Source organism: Argiope bruennichi, chromosome 10 (genome assembly GCF_947563725.1).
Source record: "Argiope bruennichi chromosome 10, qqArgBrue1.1, whole genome shotgun sequence".
Classification (NCBI taxonomy): Eukaryota; Metazoa; Arthropoda; class Arachnida; order Araneae; family Araneidae; genus Argiope; species Argiope bruennichi.
Genome location: NC_079160.1, coordinates 117,945,192 through 117,965,851, shown reverse-complemented (window position 1 = coordinate 117,965,851; position 20,660 = coordinate 117,945,192). Strand labels below are relative to the sequence as shown.

The 20,660-nt window shown below is 25.5% G+C and overlaps 2 protein-coding genes across 2 annotated transcripts; one reads left to right on the top strand and one right to left on the bottom strand.

Annotated features, from left to right (window-relative positions):
• Positions 1-1,854: 1,854 nt before the first annotated feature.
• LOC129988442 (ADP-ribosylation factor 4) lies at positions 1,855-10,143 on the top strand. The gene is made up of 6 exons (XM_056096671.1): positions 1,855-2,232; positions 4,266-4,346; positions 4,837-4,946; positions 6,072-6,143; positions 7,201-7,326; positions 9,604-10,143. Exons 1-6 carry the CDS (start codon positions 2,166-2,168, stop codon positions 9,691-9,693), a joined length of 546 nt encoding a protein of 181 aa, XP_055952646.1. The 5' UTR covers positions 1,855-2,165; the 3' UTR covers positions 9,694-10,143.
• Positions 10,144-12,719: 2,576 nt separating this feature from the next.
• Positions 12,720-20,394, bottom strand: LOC129988760 (programmed cell death protein 2-like). Its single transcript, XM_056097028.1, has 4 exons — positions 19,776-20,394; positions 15,889-16,151; positions 14,832-14,945; positions 12,720-12,890 (listed from the first exon to the last, which is right to left on the bottom strand). The coding sequence occupies exons 1-4, from the start codon at positions 20,308-20,310 to the stop codon at positions 12,723-12,725; spliced, it is 1,080 nt and encodes a 359-aa protein (XP_055953003.1). The 5' UTR covers positions 20,311-20,394; the 3' UTR covers positions 12,720-12,722.
• Between the last annotated feature and the right edge of the window lie 266 nt (positions 20,395-20,660).

Here is a 20,660-nt window from a genome sequence, read left to right as displayed (position 1 = left end):
ATTTTCTTTTCTAGATAATCAAGTATTAAAAAAAAGCATTATAATTCAGATAACTGCGAAACTTTATTCTAGAATTAAACAATCTGAAATATATTTATCACTCAGATATCCTAAGTTCAAGGCATCTACTACGTTCTATGCATATTATATATTTTACTTATATCTGTTTCAATGTTCAAGTTTAACTCTTTTCATATAAAAGAATGTCAAAGTTTGCAATTATTCAAAAGAGATTGAATATTCTATGAAAATCCATATCTTACTATTCCTGTTTCTATTTTTGCCATGTTTAAAAAAAAACCTATATGTTTCTCAAACAGAAATAAGTTTATCTTTGTGAAAAGAGTCTTTTACTTGTTTGCATTGGGAACACGAATCTAAATTACCACCAAATCAGTCCCCAAAATGTCGCTACATGTATTTAAAAGATGCTCCGTTTGAGTTCAAGATCAAGAAGTATTTCTAAATTTTCGAATATTAAAAAATGCCGCATCAAGTGTAAACAGTCTTTTAAAGAATAATTTACTTCCGAAAGAAAGATAATAGTATACGGAAAGTGTTTCAGATTGGATACTTTCATCATAAAAAAAATATATATTTCTTAAAAATATGCTCTTTGTATATTCCGTTCTTGTGCGCTTCTTTCATATACATTAGTAGAATGCCTTCATATACATTATATAACTCCTTATAATGTATATTTCATATAAATTAGTTAAAGCCTATTAAAGCTAATCCGAAGATTATATCAGTCAATTCGCGACTTTATTGTTGCTTTCCTCCTTCTATTCTGAGAAGAAATGGGTTAAAAGCGGATGACTTCAATTCATGAACCATACTTTTATATTTCTTTGTATAGAACGATACTCAGATTTCGGCTGTCTTCAGAATTAAGAGCTATTGAATTCGAACTTATCTCCCCAAATTTATTCTAACAACAAATCTTAGTTACGAATAAAGTTGCTTCCTCTTTGATTGCAAATCACATCCTTGGTTGGAAATTGTAAATTTTTTTTGTTAAATTAAAAGAAATGATTCAAAATTAGATGAGGAAGGGAATATTCTATAAATACAAGTATGCAAGTACCTTAACCAACAACTACGCCTCGAGATCTCGTTGGTCCTGTGGATAAGACGCTGTTAGCTCCTTTAAATGTGGCGGGTTCGATTCTAAAAGTAAATAAAAAGATTGAATTTAACAAATTTAAACTAAACATAATCAGGTAAAATTTGGCATTTCTTTAGTTCTGCAATTGTTAATTATAGTTAACTGATGTATTAGTCTATGTTGAACTCTTGGAAAATTAAATTGTACAGTATTTAAATTCAGTACCAATCAACAAAAGTCTCATATTTTATATTGTTTTAAAATAATATTTTATCATAATGTTTTACCAAACTTTGCATTTTATAGCACAGTGTAATATAAATATTATGAAACATCACCAATATTGTGCAATATAATGCATTACTTTCATAATAAAGTGTTGAATTATTTATTAAAATGTTTTTTTTTTCTCTTCAAAAATTCTGGAAAATTTTTTGTATGCGCTTAAAATAGCAGGTTACATAAGCGCAAAGTTGATTTTTCTTACAAATGTTTTTTGGTCTATAATGAAATGGTCAAAAAAGATTTGAAGACATTCTTAATAGCGTTTATATATCTGCTCTATGCATTCAAACAAAAAAAAATCGAGAAACCGAATACTTAATTTTCTTATATATTTTTCTACTCGTTTACAATTTATTTAGATCACTACTGTTTTTTGGCCATGTAAAAATGCCCAAAAAATATTATTTCACGAATGTTTAATTTTTCGCAAAACTGGCAACATTCTTTTCGTGTATCGATATTGTATCGATGACGTAACAGAAAGATTTTACCTAATGTCGGTAATTTTTGTCTATGAGGATTTTGATTAGGTGGAAGTGTTGACGGAATCCGGAATTAACAGAGCAAAATTAAATCACTTGGGTATTTCTTTTTACTGAGTTAGTTTCAATATCTTTCCTTACAACTGATTTTATCTGACATATGTCAGTTTTATATTTATAAAAAGACGTGGCAGTAATGCGTTTTTTCTATTGTTGACAACAAACATATAAAAGTTGAACATTTTTCTTGTGTCATTTAAAGTGTTTGGTACTTAGCATCTCTCACAAAAATGGGACTTACTATCTCTAGTATATTCAATCGCCTTTTTGGCAAAAAGCAGGTTCGAATTTTGATGGGTAAGTGTGCTTTGCAATTTTATCTCCTTTGATAGGTTTTAGGTTGCATTTCAAGTAAATACTGTTGATACAATATAGTAACAATTCATTTACCACTGAAATGCGATATACAATTTCTTATACTTTGCTTATAATGATATTGATTTCATTAAATTAATTTGTTTTGTCTATAACAACTGATAAGCCAAATCGATTTTATAAACAGATGTTAGGTATACTTATTACTCTCTCTAATAACGTCAAAAAAGACTTTAATTTTAATTCATTAGAAAAAGCAAGATATAACACTATATTCCTTTATACTGTTGACTTTGATTATTGTTGTGAAAGATACTGAATGTATTTCATCATAATAATTTACATCTTGCTGCAAGTTAATATTATAAAGATAGTACCTGTTTTATTTCTTGTTGATTTACAGTATTATTTTCATGCAATTATTTTTTGTTAAAGAATAAAAATATTAAAGGTTTCTAAAGTGGGAGTAACCTTAGTTAGAGGATATGTAATATTTCCTGTTTCATAAATCTTTATCTTTAAGAATAATTTTAGTCCATTAACATAATATTTTGAGGAAGAGTTATTTTTCCTTATTGAAATATAAGTTTTTCAATTGGAATCGCAATTTACTATTTTTATTTTACAAATTAAAAGAATAAAGAAAGAAAAAACAAACAGAAAAACCCATAATTTGTAACCATTAGAGTGTTGAATAAATTGCAAATAGATTGTTAATATCAATTCTGTTGTAATTTTTCTATCCATAAATATTCATATATTTTGTGTATGAAGTTATTAAGAATGCATTTAACTTGGTAATGTCAAAATATCCCTTAGCCCATTTTAAATTAATGATGAAATTAGAATTAAATCATTAAAAGATATTTCCAATAGAAGTCTTGATCATCTGTTTAAGTTTTAATAATAAAAACATAAAGTTGATAACTTTTTATTATAAACTCTATTTGATCTAATATAGCATAAATGCATGTTAAACAGCAAGAATGGATTAGTATCGTGTTAATACTCTGCCTTTTCCATATTATTGAAAAGATTATTTTTATATCAAAGCTTTGTTTTTATTCTTATTTCCTGGCTTCTTAATTGTGTCAATACTTTATATGTATTGGTTATGTACTGAACTGTACATTTAAAAAAATTATATTTTAAGAATAAAAATGTTATACACTTTTAAAATATCTTTTATAATCTTGAAATCCAATCTAATTTATAGGAACCATAAAATCATTAATATTGTATAGTATGACTTCTATTTAGTTGTAGTAGATTAAGGACAATATAATTAAATGAAATATAAAATAACAAATTTAAATTGCATATAAGATTAGAATGCTTATAATATCAAAAGAGAGTATGTTGAAAGGTTATATAATGTATTATAGATTGAAACTACAATCTATAATACATCATATGCTTTTATTGCATGCATTGCTGTACAAAGTAAGAATCTGTTAAAAGAGTAGATTGGTAAGATTTTTTTTTTTTTTGTAAACTAAATTTTTATTGAAATATTTCTTGCAACCGAGTGATCTTTTTCCCAAATAAAAATTACAGTTAAAAAGGATATTTGGTCCAGAAATTAAATTTTGATTATAAATATCAGCTAATTACAAATATTCACTTTGTATAGTAGATTGCATTTTGTAAAAGTATTTTTCAATACCATTATTCATAAAAATAATTGTTTGTAATTTTAAAATTTTAACTATGTTTAAATATAATTTCAAATCTTTTTTTAAAAAAATTATTAGTTTTAATAATATGGTTATTTAGTTTACTAGTATGCTTTCAAAAGTTTGCTTTTTCATTGATAATGATCTAAATTAGGATACAGTTGAAGGAAATAATTTATATTTTTCCTGTAATCTTAAAAAGCATTGTTATATCCTCAATTTATATTTATAAAGTGATTTTTCCTATGTTTTGAATAATCTGTGTGGATGTAAAAAATAAATAAAAGTAAGAAATCTATATTTATAAAAAAATTAAATATTCTTCAATATTTGTTATAGTTGGGCTTGATGCAGCTGGTAAGACTACCATCTTATATAAGTTGAAACTTGGAGAAATAGTCACAACTATTCCAACAATAGGTAAATTTTAAACCACTGATTTATGATATTTGTTATGTTACTTTTATATTGTTCTCCAAATCTACATTTTTCATTTATTTTAAAAAGGTAAATTTGACTTATTATTAGTAATCCATTTTTGTGTAATAATTTCAGTTTGTTGGCCTCTATTTATTGAATGATTTAAATAAATAATGCATCCTATATTTTTAAAATCATTTAGATTCAGGAAATTGATCATCTTGCTTTTCTTCTAATTAAAATGTTAAAAAATAAAAACATTCCATCTAATGGCTTGAAGCTGTTCATTTTTTTACAAAGTGATTTATTCTTTTAGATAAGATACCATTTAATAATTAAGAGTATTTATCCTTGATGTAAATTTAAATGATACAAATTAAATGTTGAATAAAGAATTTATAGCTATAAATAAAAGGACATGGCTTAATTAGTATTTATGTGAATTTATCATAATTACCTTTGTAATTCATTTTGGTATTCCAAATTGCAGGATTTAATGTGGAGACAGTGGAATATAAAAACATTTGTTTTACTGTATGGGATGTAGGTGGTCAAGACAAGATCAGGCCTTTATGGAGGCATTATTTCCAGAATACACAAGTAATTGGAAATTTTATTTCATTTGGTCTAATATGTTGTTTAAAAATGGTATATTAGTATATCTTAATGATATATTTTTCTTTTTTGAACAAAAAATTTATTCTGCTGAGTCTGAGATATATTTACCTACAGTATATTGAATTTCGTCATTTTTTTTTAAATATTTGAGTGAACTTTAAGTAAGCTGTTCAGAAGTATTTATTGTCCTTAAAGAGGTTTTTTATAAAAAAAAATATAAGAGAATTGAAAGGTGGGAAGAAAAAAAAAATCTTGGATGTGTAAGAATCAAAACATATTTTTGCCAATTTCTAAAATTTTTAAAAGGAATGCCAAAAATAAATTCCCTGTTTTTTCCTAATAGTTTTTAATGAGTCATAATTTGTTTGAACTTGAGAAGCAGACACTTTTTACTGAGTTTATTTCATTTTATGTTTAATTAAAGATAGGACAGTTGTATTGCTCAAGATAAATATTATATTACATTGAAGTGCATGGTAGAAATCATTTTCTTCCAAAATAAAAACATATTCTATAAGAATTAAACTCTCAGAATTTGAATATTAATGTGAAAGATAATATTTACTTTTACATTAATATTCAAATTTAATTAATTGAACAATTAATTTGAAGCTTAATATTAGGATTATCTTTCAATAGTAAATATCAAAACATTGTCAGATATTTTGTAATTGAGAAGCAACGTGGGTATTATATTTATATATCTTATTTTAATTAATAAAAAATTGGTTTGTGTATAGATTATAGATTAAAAATTGAGAGAAAAAAAAAATCCTTTTAAACCCTAATATTTAAATGGCTTATTTCAGCTAAATTTTATACATCTCTTTGCATCATTAATTTAAAAATTCCCATGGAGTTGAGAATACTTTTTAAAATTTTATTTAAAAAATGTTAAAAAATACCATATGTCGTTGTCAACTGTTATATAACATGAAATATAAAGATAGCTTTTCTTAAGCTATAATTGGTGAGACATTGTATTCAGCACAGCATTTCATTAACTGCAGAGTATTTATTAATTTGTCTTTAATAATACTATAAGAAATTATATTTTGTGTTGTGTGTAATATTATATTTAATCAGTGAAAAATGGATTTCTTTCAGGGTTTAATTTTTGTGGTAGACAGTAATGATAAAGATAGGATTTCAGAAGCACAGGATGAGCTTTCTAAAATGGTAATTATTATTTTTATAGCAGATAAGTTAATTCTTCATCTGCTTCATGTATTGTAGAATGTTGTAATTTTTCTAAATCTAACTTTATTTTCTTTTAGAATAACTTTTTTTTTAAAAACTCTCAACCCAGATTTGACTTCAGAAATATTTCACTATCTTTTTAATACATAAAAGCATTCTTATAAACTATAGGCATGCATATAAATAAGTATTAAAATATTTATAATCTAATTATAATAAACAGAATTAATAAATTTAATGTATTTGTAAAATGTAAGTGAAGTGTTGCTAATCAAAGTGTTTTTTTACTTTATATAATATTGAAATAAGCAGACTTGCTGTCATTGTTTGTAAAGTCCGTTTAGTAATCAATTTTACAATAGTAAAGAAATGCACCTTAGAACTTGCAAAAATAATAATAATAAAAATTATCATTGTTGCACTTATAATTCTTAAAATTCAGAAGGCTAAATTTGATACTAAAAATTAACAACATTTTTTAAAAAAGAAGTAAATGAAAATGTCTATATTTTCAAAGGTCAAAGCATTTTCTGAAGTATAAAATGTTTTCTATATTTGCATTGAATTACCCTTAAATCCGTGTATTTTTTTAGTTTATAACAATTGTATTCAGTAGGTTTCATTAATTCATTGAATTTTCCAATTAAAAAATTTGTTATGTGAATTTCAACATTTCTTTATTAGGATATTGTGCAATGCTTCATACTTTTATGCAGTAGCAATGGCTGAAGATTAAAAACAAAGTCCAAAAACCATATATCAATTCTCTTTTATTTCAGTCTTTTAAAGAATAATGATGAAATAAAACAATATCATTCTATATATTTAGTAAGTTATGCTGTTTCATCTCGTGTAAATTTTGTAATCATTGGATTTTATTTTTCTTTGTCTTTTTGCTTAGTATAATATATATATATATATATATATATATATATATATATATATATATATATATATATATATATATATATATATATATGCTTTTGAGTTTTGTTTGATATATTTTGACTTGCAACTTTTGTATTTCAATTTTTAGCTCAAGGAAGATGAACTTTCTGATGCTGTCTTGCTGATTTTTGCAAACAAACAAGATTTACCCAATGCTATGACTGCTGGTGAACTCACAGAAAGATTGGGATTAAATTCCCTCAGAAATAGGAGAGTAAGTAGTAATGTTTTTTTTTTTTTTTTTTTTTTCCAAATTTTATTTTCATGTATTTTGTTGGCATGCTTAGTAATCAGTTTTAGATTAATCATTAATAGAATTTCTTCAATTCTGTAATTATTTTTTATCATTTTACCATTTTCATTTGTAGCTATAAAGTGTAAAATTCTTATGTGCAAGAGTAAAGATTTAGGCAAGAAGTGTAAAATAAAAAAAAGTAGAAAAGAATGAAAAAAAAAAGTGTTCCTTAACAGTTACTTTTTTGTTTATTTGTTTGCTTGTTCATTTGCATTAAATTATTTCATTTGGAAACTTTATTATAGAGTAAGTACTTAAGAGGTTTACTAGGGAAATATAAATAAGTCTTATTTAAAATGTATTGACATAAATCTAAATTTGCATTAGTATTTCATACCTCATAATTAAAATGATCACTTCCTAAATACTCCCCTTTAACATGAAAGTGAATTAAACATTTGCTTTATTATTAAATTTTGAAAAAAAAAACAAGCTAGAGTATTTTCTTTAGACTTTCTCTTGCATATAGACAATACATCTTCATTTTAAGTTACGAAAGCATAAATCTCTTGAATATGTCTTGTGATAGAAAGTAGGAAGAGAGGTGTAAACTCTTAAAGAACATGGCAATTTGCTGGCAAGATTTGCCTATTTGACTTCCTTGTGCAGTACCTAAATATACATTTTTTTTTTTTTTTTTTTTTTTTTGCATCAGTATGCGATGAAGAATATGAATCTTGGACATTTTAATTTTTATTAATCTATGTTGTGTTTTTTTAGTTACAATATTTACTTTTTCATAAATATATAGATCTGCTGATGGGCATTCCATTGCAATGAACATTTGTAGTCAGAAATTATTTTCCAAATTTCTTCTGTTTGATAGAAGTCTTAGTTTGTTAGAATCAAATCAAATTTCATCACTCGCTGAATACACTTTTGAGTTATGCTCATTGGCAAATAGAAAAATGGGTAGGCATAATTTCAAAAATGTATTTTTTAGATTACAAAAGGTTTCAAAGAAAAGAGAATTCTCAGTAAAACCCTGAAGTCAAATTCTTGTATGAAAATCATTTTCATCAAAGAAATTATCCCCCTCTATATCATCTAGAATCCATTTTGGATCGTATTATTTTAATTATTATTTTTCTCATGACTAATAAAAATCTTAAAATAGAAAAATTTTCAACTCTATGTAGGGTTCTGGTTCATGTTTCATGAACCTAATAATGATGTAGGTTTATATATACATATATATAATATAAGTTACAAATTGGACATTTACATTGAAGAAATTGCTGACACTTTTTAGATGTCTTTTCATATAATTTTTTAAATGAAATGATTTATTTTCTTTAATTTTGATATTTTAATTTTTTTTAGGTAGTATTTAATTGCAGGGTCAACTTTTGTATTAATCTTAATAAATATCCGCATTATCTGATAGAAAAAAATTTAATTTCAAAATGGAGGTGTGCAGTGTTTTAATTATTTGGTTATAGTAAAACATAAATGTAAATGTTGGAAGGGAAAAATATACAACTATAAAATACTTAAAAATCAAAATTGATTTTTTTATCTGGTTATTTTAAGATGTGTTTCATGACATAATATTAATGTTTAAATAATTGTTAAAGATGAGGAGTATTAAGCATGCCATTCTATTTGGGATATATCTTGTCGCAAAGAGATATTATTTTATTTTTATCATATTATTTTAAATCGTACCTGAGCAATAATGATATAACATTCTAAATGATTACTAGTACTCAAAAATGTCAAAATTAATTGTCAGTCCACCTATAGTTTAAACTTATTCGATAAACTAAGCATATACACCTCTATTTCATTCCATTCAACTGGAATGATACTTCAACACTTTTATTTGGCCTGACCTCATTTTTGATTTTTAATTGTAGCTATTAGATTTATATTCCTTTTTTCATACTATCTAAGAAAAGTGCTTGGATGTTTCCATTGAAGCAAATATATCAACAGGTTGAACAAGCAAGCTTTGAGCAAACAATGATTAATGAATTTCGCCCGATTTTATGCCTATATGAATGCTTTATATATAAATTATTTTTAAATTTTGTAATATCCTTTCCTCTTTTGTGTGAAAAACAGAAAACTGATATTTCTTGAGAAAGTTTTATGTGTTTAGCTTTCTTGAAATATGAAAAACTTTTACAGCATTATTTTATTTTTAAAAACATTAGTATTGTGCATTTTGTGATGTAATTTTCTCTTTTTCAGTGGTACATTCAAGCCACTTGTGCAACACAAGGAGATGGCCTGTATGAGGGATTAGATTGGCTATGCAATGAATTAGCCAAATCCTCTTAAGCTTGTGCTTGCGATGGATTGCCATTCAATTTTTCTATTCCTGTTTCCATGTCTTCTGTTTGCACTTTATTGCAAAACAGAAAATTCAGATGACTGTTGCAGAATGTATAACTGACACCCCAGTCAACTATTAATTAAAATTGTATTTGGATCCCCAAAAGGACCTGATATCAAATGTTCCACCTGCAGGATTACATACTGATATGACCATATTACTAATTGCTGTGCAATTTACAGAACGGTGAAGGATTTAAATATATATTTGGGACCAATTATATATTATTGCTTTTGTGTGTTACACATTTTATGAGCACTGTTAAATATATGTTTGGGATTTATATATAGTATATTAAAGCTCTTAATCTTTTCCTTTAAAGCACATATTTGTAGAAAATATGAATGAATGACTTTTATGTTTTAATTAAATGCAACTTTCTCTGTGTGGCCTGATTTCATTTGTTTTATTGTAGTGCTCTTATTTTTAGCTAAGTGGTTTACGGGCATTATTTGTGATATTTCTATTTCTTTATGATTTGAGTATTAATCTATACATTCTGCATTATGTCAACATTTGAAATTCTTTCTATTACTATAAAAAAAAAGTTGAATATTTGTTTTTACTTCAAACAAAAGCAAATTCATATAGTACTTGGTTCAAGTGTGCTAATATGCCAAAGAAATATTTATTGAATCTTTGTCGATTGAAATTTAACATGCAGCTAATTGAATGAAAATGGCCTCTTTGCTTTTCACAGCTATGTAATCCTTTGGAACCAATTGAAGACATCTTTTCTAAAATATAGATAGCTTCTTTATTATCATTTATATATTTTCATTATTGTTACTTTTTTTGTATTACAAACTATTTTTCTTGTAGACTATTTGAGCTGTAGAGTAGCTGCTTCTTCATAAGCAAGAATTTATTTGACATCTGTGTGTTACAATTATGGAGACTGCAAAAGAATATCCGAAAAATATTAGTTGAACTTTTAAATATTTAGAGTTCTTAACCAGGTACATAAAATACAAAATCATATTTTTATTTTAATTTTGAGAAATGGTGGTTTTTATGTTAAATTGAAAGTTAATAGAAGTATTAAATTAAAATGCCTTAAAAGAAGTTTATGCTTTGATTCCAAAATTAAAAACAATGCTCGAAAATCAATTTTTTTATAGTTTATTTTATTAACATTATTTAATATTGAAACTTTGGAGACCTGAATTTTTCTCATATATTAATATTTCATAAAGACCATTCTTATAAATGTCGTATATGAACAATATTGTCAATTTGTGTTGTATTTATAAATTGAATAAAGATACTTGCAGTTATTTAAATCCTTTACATTTCACATTCATTTTATAAAATTAACATGTTTTTCGAACTACATATTTAGATACATTGATGATTTATACGTTAGAAACCATTAAAATTGTTCAGAAAAATTTAATGTCAAGTTATATTTTTTTTTAATATTAGCTCAATCAACTGTTAAGCATTATTTTTTACATATTTTTTTTATTTGCTAAAGATATTTAGATTTTGATATCAGGACAGAGTATCATAAATTGCAACTTCTGATTAACATAGATGCCATGTTAACAATGAAATAATCTTGAAAATATTTTTAGGGGTATATAATAGCTTCTCAAATTATTTGTACCATAGGAGTAGCTGCTTATCTCTAATACAAATGGAGTTCCCATAGTTCTCGAATCTTATTTTACTGTACTCAGAATATATGAAAAGTGATTTCTTTAATAAATATATAAAATATATACATTATTTTTTTGGCAGAGAAGAGTAAACTAGTTTTTGCCTTGAGAATGAGGGTATTGCTTTGACAATGTTAGTCAAAAAATTTTCTCAGAATTTTCGGAAGAGGAAATATTAGTAAAAAGGGTTAATGTGTCTATATATAACTGAATGTCTGTCTGAACTCCATATAAAACCACACTCCTTTATGGACTTAAATGAAATACACATTCTTCAGCATCTAGAATTAACTGAGCCGTTTGACTCCTCTCTAAAAGAGGTGAAATGATTATTAAACAATTAGGTTTTCCTACAAGAACTTCTGAACAAATGATACTTTTTTCTATACTATCTTAAATCTTTTTTTTTAAATCAGTTTTATATATTTTTTTTAAACAATACAGTTTTTAAAAATAACTTATAATTTTTGTATGACATATACACATAGAAAAAATAGGCAAAGGTGAAGCTGCAGACTAATAGTTTAATAATCAAATTGTTAAACAGCTTAATTTTCTTGTTTTTTAAGGGCATATGTCCTATTTTAGATAATATAAGATTAAATGAAAGTATAATTTTTTCTGATGTTTTAACAATAAGTTATATTGCAATGTATAGGACATGATACTAATAATACATTTCTTAATTGGTTTCATATCCTCCCAGCTATCTGATCATATGACCAGTTAGGACAGCTTTCACGTATGATTGTGTTAAGTTGATATTCATCTGCATATGTATTTCAAGCTTTTACACTTGGAGACTAAGAAGTTAAATAGAAATAGTTTTCAAAATAATTATACATACAACATGAATATCAGCAAGCGACTGAATGTCAATTTGTATCATTCGATATGAAATAATGTACGTTTAATTTAAATGTGAATAGGTAGCTGAACTTCTATAAATGAAACAATACAATATGCATAAATTCACAATAATTAATAAGTCTTAGCAAAATATAAATATATGTCTACACTTTCAATTTTGATTAAAAAAAGATTGCAATAAATTTCTATAGATTATACTCTCTGAAATCAGATAGTGTCTTGATTCATTAGTGTGATTTTAAACTTTATAAAACACTGGTAAATATATATTCTTTGAGTTTAGAAATACTTGAAATTAAACGTTCAATTGTACTCATATAAAAAGAAGCCTATACTTAAAGATTGATAGCTGCATTTGTAGAAATTCAATATAGAGTGTGTGAAAATTGCAAGGCTAGGAATTGTGTGTGTTAAATAATCAATTAATATATAAACAAACATTTTTATTGTTGATAATTATCAGAAAAGTCTTGTTTCCACACAAATTCTTTAACATAACCTTTCACTCCCTCATCGCATGATTTGGAGCAAGTGTACACAGCCAAAGTGCCCCAATCAACACTGTCTTGTACACTATCTAAGGATAAATAATTTAACAGCTGTGGCATGACCTGTAAAGAAAGAAAAAAAGTTTTTTGAAATACTGCAATTAACAGGAGACTGAAAACTCCATGATATATTACTATGTGTTGTTAAATAGTCTTGCTTATTCACTAGCTGATATACTTGGCATTATTTGGAATGATTACTTTTGTCTTATTTTATTAAATTAATTTAACTTCTCTTATGCTTCTTTAATTGTGAACAAAGAACCAGTGCAAAAATTAAATTTGCTAAATATAAAATCAACTATTCATTTTCATATCCTAAAAAAGTAAAATACATTAGTCATAAATTCTGTTTATACACAGCCTTAAAGTTGCTTATTTTATAGTTTCACATTAAAATGAAATTTGAATTCATGTATGTTTGTATCTTCATCTCAGAGTCTACATATATGGAAATTAATGCATTAATCACTAAATACGTCATTTATTTATGGTAGAAAGTATATAATATAGGCATTGTGAATTTTATTATAAATTCTGAACAGAATTTGCTAAAAATTAAGTTAAATGTAAATATTATACTAAATAAAATAATTTTTAACAACTTTACATTTTTAAAGGAATGAAAAAAAAAAAAAAAAAAAAAAAAAGACTGTTAACATATAATTTAGCTGATTTCTTCTCATACACTATGTTCATGAGAAAATGCAGTGAATATTGAATAGAAGTTCTTTTATTTTTTAATGTAATATTAAATATGTATAACATTACTTCAGAAAATAATTATATTATGTTATGTTAATTATTTTCTATATAATCAATAGAATATTATATAAGGTTAGTTAATATTAGAAGAGAATAGACAGGTTAAAACTGGGACTATGGTTTTCTTACAGCAAGAAGCAAAATTAATCCAGAAATTTATAATTATAAAATATTTACTTATTTATAGGCTGTTATGATGACAAAATAATGTTCTGTTTATGAACTATAATTTTAAACAAAGGTTTATAAAAGGGAAAAACAGTTAAACAAAATTCAATATACTCGTCATATAAAAATTAACAGAACTAACTTTTTTTTTAGCATCAAAAATTATGTGATTGTATTATTATAAATTTTTTTTAAAATCCTAACTATATATGGTTAAGAATATGCTAGAGCAAAAGCTATTGAAACAGCAATCATTAATGATAAAATTTTGACTCAAAATATTGATTTGATTAGTTCCGGTTTTTATCTCAAATCATAATGCATGAATTAGCTCAATGCTTTTTAATGTAATTTTAGGTAGTCATTAATACCATATTTTATAGTCACCACAAACAACATAGCATGCTTTCCACCATAATTCTACTTTTTTTTCTTTTGAATTTTTATCAAATTTCATGCAATTTATTATAGAATATCAATTAGAATATTTCCATTTTTTTTTTAAATTCTTTTTTGTATTGATTTGAAAAAAAAAAAAAATAAAATAAAAACAGACTACTTGAAATAAATGAATAAAAATAATTGATTTAGAAAATACATGTATTTTGATAATGATTTGATGAACAGAAATAAAATGTTGCATAATTATTTTACTTAATAATTTTATTTGACTTTCACTTTAAATTTAATTACCAGATTAGAATTCCATTTTTAAGTTACACAAGGAATAATAGTGGGATAAAAATCATGATCGGATGAGAAAGAAGCATGAATAATCATACATCTCAAACTTTCACACAACACAAGCAAAAGGATGTTTGGTTCCAGTAGATTTGACTTGTATATAATAGATCATCATACTTTGTATATAACAGGTCATATGAACCACAAGAATATAACTGATGTACACTATAGCTAGCTTAATGTATCTTTATGGGAACTGGATTTAAAATCTAACATTACCATTGCAGAATCTTTATGCGAGATTGATATGATTTCTGAGTAACAGTGAAAATGCTTCAGTTTGGTGCTGAAATATATGATCAATGAAAGAAAGGGCAAAAGTATTACCTGAAATTCAAATGTACGCTTGGCACCACAAATACAATTGGGAATATCTTTTGGAGAAGGTACATGCTCTGCAGACACCCACAGTGGAGTTCCTCCTCTTTCATAACGTAACACCTTTGAAACATTAGAGTTAATTAAGAATTAAATTCATTACAACATAAGTCGAAGAACAAGGGATATTGATTAAATATTTACTGAAATAAAATTCTATAAATGAAATAAGAATGAATTTTTTAAAAAAATCTTTCATGCATATAATAACCATTATTTTGCTTTCACTAAATATTAATTTTTACACACTTTTATTAACTTCATTATTAATAAAGTACTCCTGTTGTTACAAGGGTGGAACATGATTGCCAAAATAGATTACAAATTGCATCCTGTAAAGATGAAATTTGTAATCAATTTTTCATTCTCTTTCTGATGTGCTAAAATGTTGAATTTGTGTGTTTTGTTGACAATATAATTATTGTAATATTTTCAGAATTAGTTATTGGTTAAAATGATTGAATTTTGATTCTATTTAAATAGCACAACTTAGAATTGAATTTAAAGACAAACTATTTTAAGGATTCTATTATATTCATAATACTGGATTAGAAATTAAAGACTACAATATGAAAAATAAATAAACTCTACTTTTTTAGTTCTGTAATAAATTAATTTTTTTCAACTATTAACACTTTTTATAATAATAATGTGGTTGTCAAATTAGTTTCTTTTCTTACAGATTTCCATTATAATTTAATCAGTTGCTGTAAAAAGAATTGCTAATACACACACACACACAAAAAAAAAAAAATCTGTAGTTTATGAAGATGTTAAAAAAGTAATTTAACTTAAAAGCAGGGCACTAAAGAGTCACTCAATTTGTGACACTTTCACCAACTGTTAGTACTTAACATGTTAAATCTATTACTATATTATTGATTTACAAACACATTTGGTTACAATACTGTGCTTTTAAGTCAAATTGATAATATATACAATCAATAAAATATTGAAGCCAATTCAGACTTTAGAAAAATTATGATAATAATAATAAAGCATTTACTTGTTCTGGTTCCAAACTTATCCTCTTTCGAAATTTATTAAAAGCCTTATCATTTCTTTTCATGACACTATCCAAATCATCAAGAGGCATTTCTTGCATCTCATTAGGAGCTTTAGTTGACTGCATAAACTGTCTGTATTCCTTCATTTTTTCTGCATCGGATTTCTCAGTTTGAGTAGATGGCAAAACTTCAGTTTCAAAGATAAGCTCATATTCAGGTAGCACAAACTGTTTTTTAGCTTTTTCCCGCTTTGATTTAGTTTCTGTTCAAATAAAATATTTTTCATCAATAATAGGAAGTAGTGACAGTCAAGATAATATGTTCATTGGAAATAAAATGTAAAAACATTTAGATAGAGACTTTTACATTTCTAAAACTTGTATTCAGTTCATTTTATATAAATTGCATTTTCTTCTTCTTCTTCTTAAATATCATTTATTACATCACTAAAAAAAATTGAAATAAGGTAACAATAAAGTAAATGAAAATTTTCAATATAATCATTACTGATTTTCTTGAAATTAAATCACAAATTTATAAATTTATTACTGTCACTTCACAATTTAAATACCAAAAATACTTTAATACTATACAAAAAAACAAAAATAAATAAATAAATAAAATAAAACATCTTTCATACATTCAGAAGTTAAGCATAGCTGGCTTGAAACGATCTGTTCGATCTCGGGATATATATAGCACTGCATGTTTCAATCATTTTAACCCTTTCTAGGGCCGTGGGAAGTATGCTTCCCACCAAATTTATCAATCTTTGTATGAAATTATGTAGGTTGGCATAAGTTCTGACAAATTTTTTTAGAAAGACAGAAACTTAGATGCTTCAGTTCTTTATCTCAGACAAAATGATGTGTCTTGATTTGTTACTTAATTATTAATTAATCAAATTAAATTTATCTAATAAGCTAAATGAATCCCTTTTCTTATTCTAATTTCAAGCCTAAAAGTATTTTAACATAATATGACTAGAAAAAAGATGGCCTTTTAAAGGGTTAAGGAAAAATGGACCAAACCACCAGTAAGTGCAATGTTTATATGACTTGTAAATAAATTACACATACCCCCCCCCCCCTTATACCAGAGAAAAGAATGAGAATAGTTCAAATAAAGCATATAAGGGTGTATATGAATATTCTCATATACTAAATATGAGAGCACTCAATCAATGGCTCTTTGTATTCAGATATATATTAGAATGATTTGAAAAGATATGTTTCATAAGTAAAATATTTACATAAATTTTAACATGAAAAAATACACCTCAACATTTCTGCATCATTTCTGTCATTTTTTAAATGCCTAAAAATAAAATTTTCACTACTTTCTTAAAGAATAGTGCCAGCAGTGAAGATAATAATTATTACATAATACTTTTCATATTATCTTCACCATAGTTATAAGCAGAAAAACATTAACATTAAAACAAAAACATTAAAGAAAAACATTATATAGAAAAAATATATGTTGCCGTGACATATGACGTTCTATCCTTTCCTCTTATATATTTTCATAGAATAAGTTATTGATACAAACATGTTACTTTTTAATTAAATTTATTTGTGAATTCATAAAAGTTATATCATTGAGTCTACAAAGCAATTAAATTAGCAATAATAAATGAGGTTGAGAATGTACACACAGATTATGAGTGTTATTTACATTTGATAATTTAAAACAACTTCTTGTCACCTTCAAAACTTAACTAAAATTATTCAGAGCAGTCAAGTATATTTTATGACTACTGAATTGGCATACGAGTTAACAAAAATAATGCTTCATTAAAAGGATAATGCTAGATGTTTCATACTTTTCTACTGACCTTTATTTAATAATCATTTAATGATCACCACCATATTTAATAAATTCATTCTTTACTTCAAAGCTACGAAAATGGGTATTTATTATTTAATTCTACAAATCAACTTCACTTGTATAAGAATTTCGATCAGAAAGATGTACGACTTTTAATGTGAGCGACCAGATCTGAAGGAAGGGTTTTACATGCGGCCACAGGCACGTTGCTTTTATAAATAATTGAGACAACATAGACAGAATAATGGGGGGGAGGGGGAATGTCTAGATGGGACAAGTTTTACCATATCTCATTACTCTCACATGATCTTTTTGAGGTAGGTATGACCTTTTATTGTACACAATCGTTTGCCCTTTTTTTAATGACATAATAAACTTCTACATTTTTGGAAATATTGGATGTGACTATTCCAGAGGCTGCTATTTGAATTCTGGAATGGTATTTGAAACTGAAGTTACCAATACCTTTTGACTAAAGAATTTCAACCTTAATGCAAAATTTTTTATTGCTTACATTGCAATTAAAAAGAAATTAATAAATAGATTATGAAATTAAATAACTATTAAATTATTTATATAATAAATTGTACACAATTTAAAATTTGTAAGTTTTTTCCTTTTTAAGTATTTACAGAAAAAAACTTAAAAAATAAAATAACTTAGGGTTAAATGAAACTAACTTCATGATATTCCCATATGAGAATTTAATAAGCTGAATTTATCATTTTACATATCAGACTTAATAAAAATTAGACTGTACTTTTTATATATTTTGCTTTAAAATAATTGTGTGTGTGTGTTTTCATTTTATTTTGATAGAATTTTTTATTGTTTTAGCAGAGAATACAAAAATACCTAGTATGTTTGAGATTTAGCCATGCACTTCCACTATGCCCTGAAAACTGAATATTATCTGTAGCTCTTTTTGCAGCAATAACTTTACAAATCATATCCAAGAAAGCTAATCAAAAGGCTGATAAACAAAGTATAGACTTGGGGTGAAATAAGTTTATTTCATTTAGAAATTTCCAATTAAAATTCTTAGTTACTCATTTTATGATAAAAAGCAAATGTAGATTCAAAACTTACTGCAAAAGGTTTTTTTTTTTTTGTGCATAGAAAGAAAATATATCCAGGGATGATAATTGCTTCCTCCCATCATAATAAAAAAAAAAAAATCATATAAAGGCAGATTTAGTTTCTTTGCAAATATTAGCTAGTAAAAAGATTGTTTCCATTTAATACGGAAAAAGAAATATAATATTCTACAAATATGAACTAAAAAAATGAAGGGTTGGTTAATATTTTATTATATTCTCAATCATGAACTCCTATATAGTTTTTCTCATAATCATAATAATAAATGTCCATAAATAAAGAATACATGATAAATCATTTAATATATCCAATAGATAAAACACATAAGCTAATTTTACTTTTAAGAGATTTCAATATAATTAGCCTCCCAACTGATGAATCAGATAAATAATTTTAGCAATCATGCCTCATTTTAAAAATTAAATGAAATAAAAAAAAAGTTATTAAAAACGATGCAAAGGAAGTAAAAAGCTATCCAGAAGGTAAAAAACACCAATAATCAATATTAGGAATAATAATAAAGCTATTACTTCTTTAATATTTATTATAATGCATCCACACAAAATGCTTGGCAAAAGTTAGGATGATGTGATTTAAAATCAGTGCATGCATTCAAAATTTAATATATAATTGTGTTCTTCCACCTTATATTCAGCCACTTCTCTTAACCAAAAAATTAAAAATCATTGAAAATATCATCCCACATTAATTCATTTGAATGCATTTATAGAAAAAAGAATGGCTTAATTTGCTCCTATATAACTGGATCATGTATATTAAAAGGTTAAATAGATTTCATAAATACAAAGCAAATGCAATAAATAAATACAGCTTGCCTTCCTTGCAAAAATGAATATATTATATATCTCCTCCCATCCCCACCCCCCAAATTACAACCTCTAAATTTATTTAATTTCGCTATCCATGCAAACTTCTTAAAAAATCCACATATACTTACTTTTACTATTTTTTGCACCGCCATTTTGGAAATTTCTTTCCTTATCATAATCACGGTGATTCTCAGAACAATAATTAAATTCTTGACTCTCCTGACATTTTAATGATGCTACACAACCACAAATGGAACATAATGGTTGATATTTGTCGGCTGAGGGATCTGATGGTGATTTTTTACTTTTATAGTCAGGAGCATCGTAAGAATAAAATTCATTTAAACGTGGAAGCTGATTTCTGAAGACAACAAAACTTTGATTATCAAATCGTTTATAACATTTTCCATTGGCACATATAAATAAGAAGAATGTACGATGAAAGGCGGACTCAACTTCATCTATGTTACAATAGATTTGTAGCAAGAAAATTAATGGTTTATCACATGTTTTACACAAAATATCTGATCGATTAGGCAAATTTTTTAAACGAAGCCAAGCAGGACAACCACCGACTTTACTTGGAAAAATGCAGCTTCGAAGTTCCTCTTCTGGATCACATTCTTCTACAAATGCTAATACAACAGATTTTGATGCCGCCATCAATACGTAAAATTAAAAAAATAATAATAATTTGATGACAAACAAAAAAATTATATGAAATGAATATCTTGCAAACTCATAAACTCGCGGTCGGATAATTATATATAGTAATCGTTCAATTTGAACGGATTCAAAGATCCGGAACCAATAAGAAAAAATTTGAACATTCTGATATGAATCAATTGACCACAACCATCGAAAGCAGTAAAAATTGGAAAAAAAGGATAAAGGAACATGGGAAAATTTAGTAAAATTATTTCGAATTAAAAAAGTTCGCGATATATAGTTAAATGGTTCAACACAAGTTCTAATGTATTAAGTACACATATATTTTCTCATTTTGAAGAAAG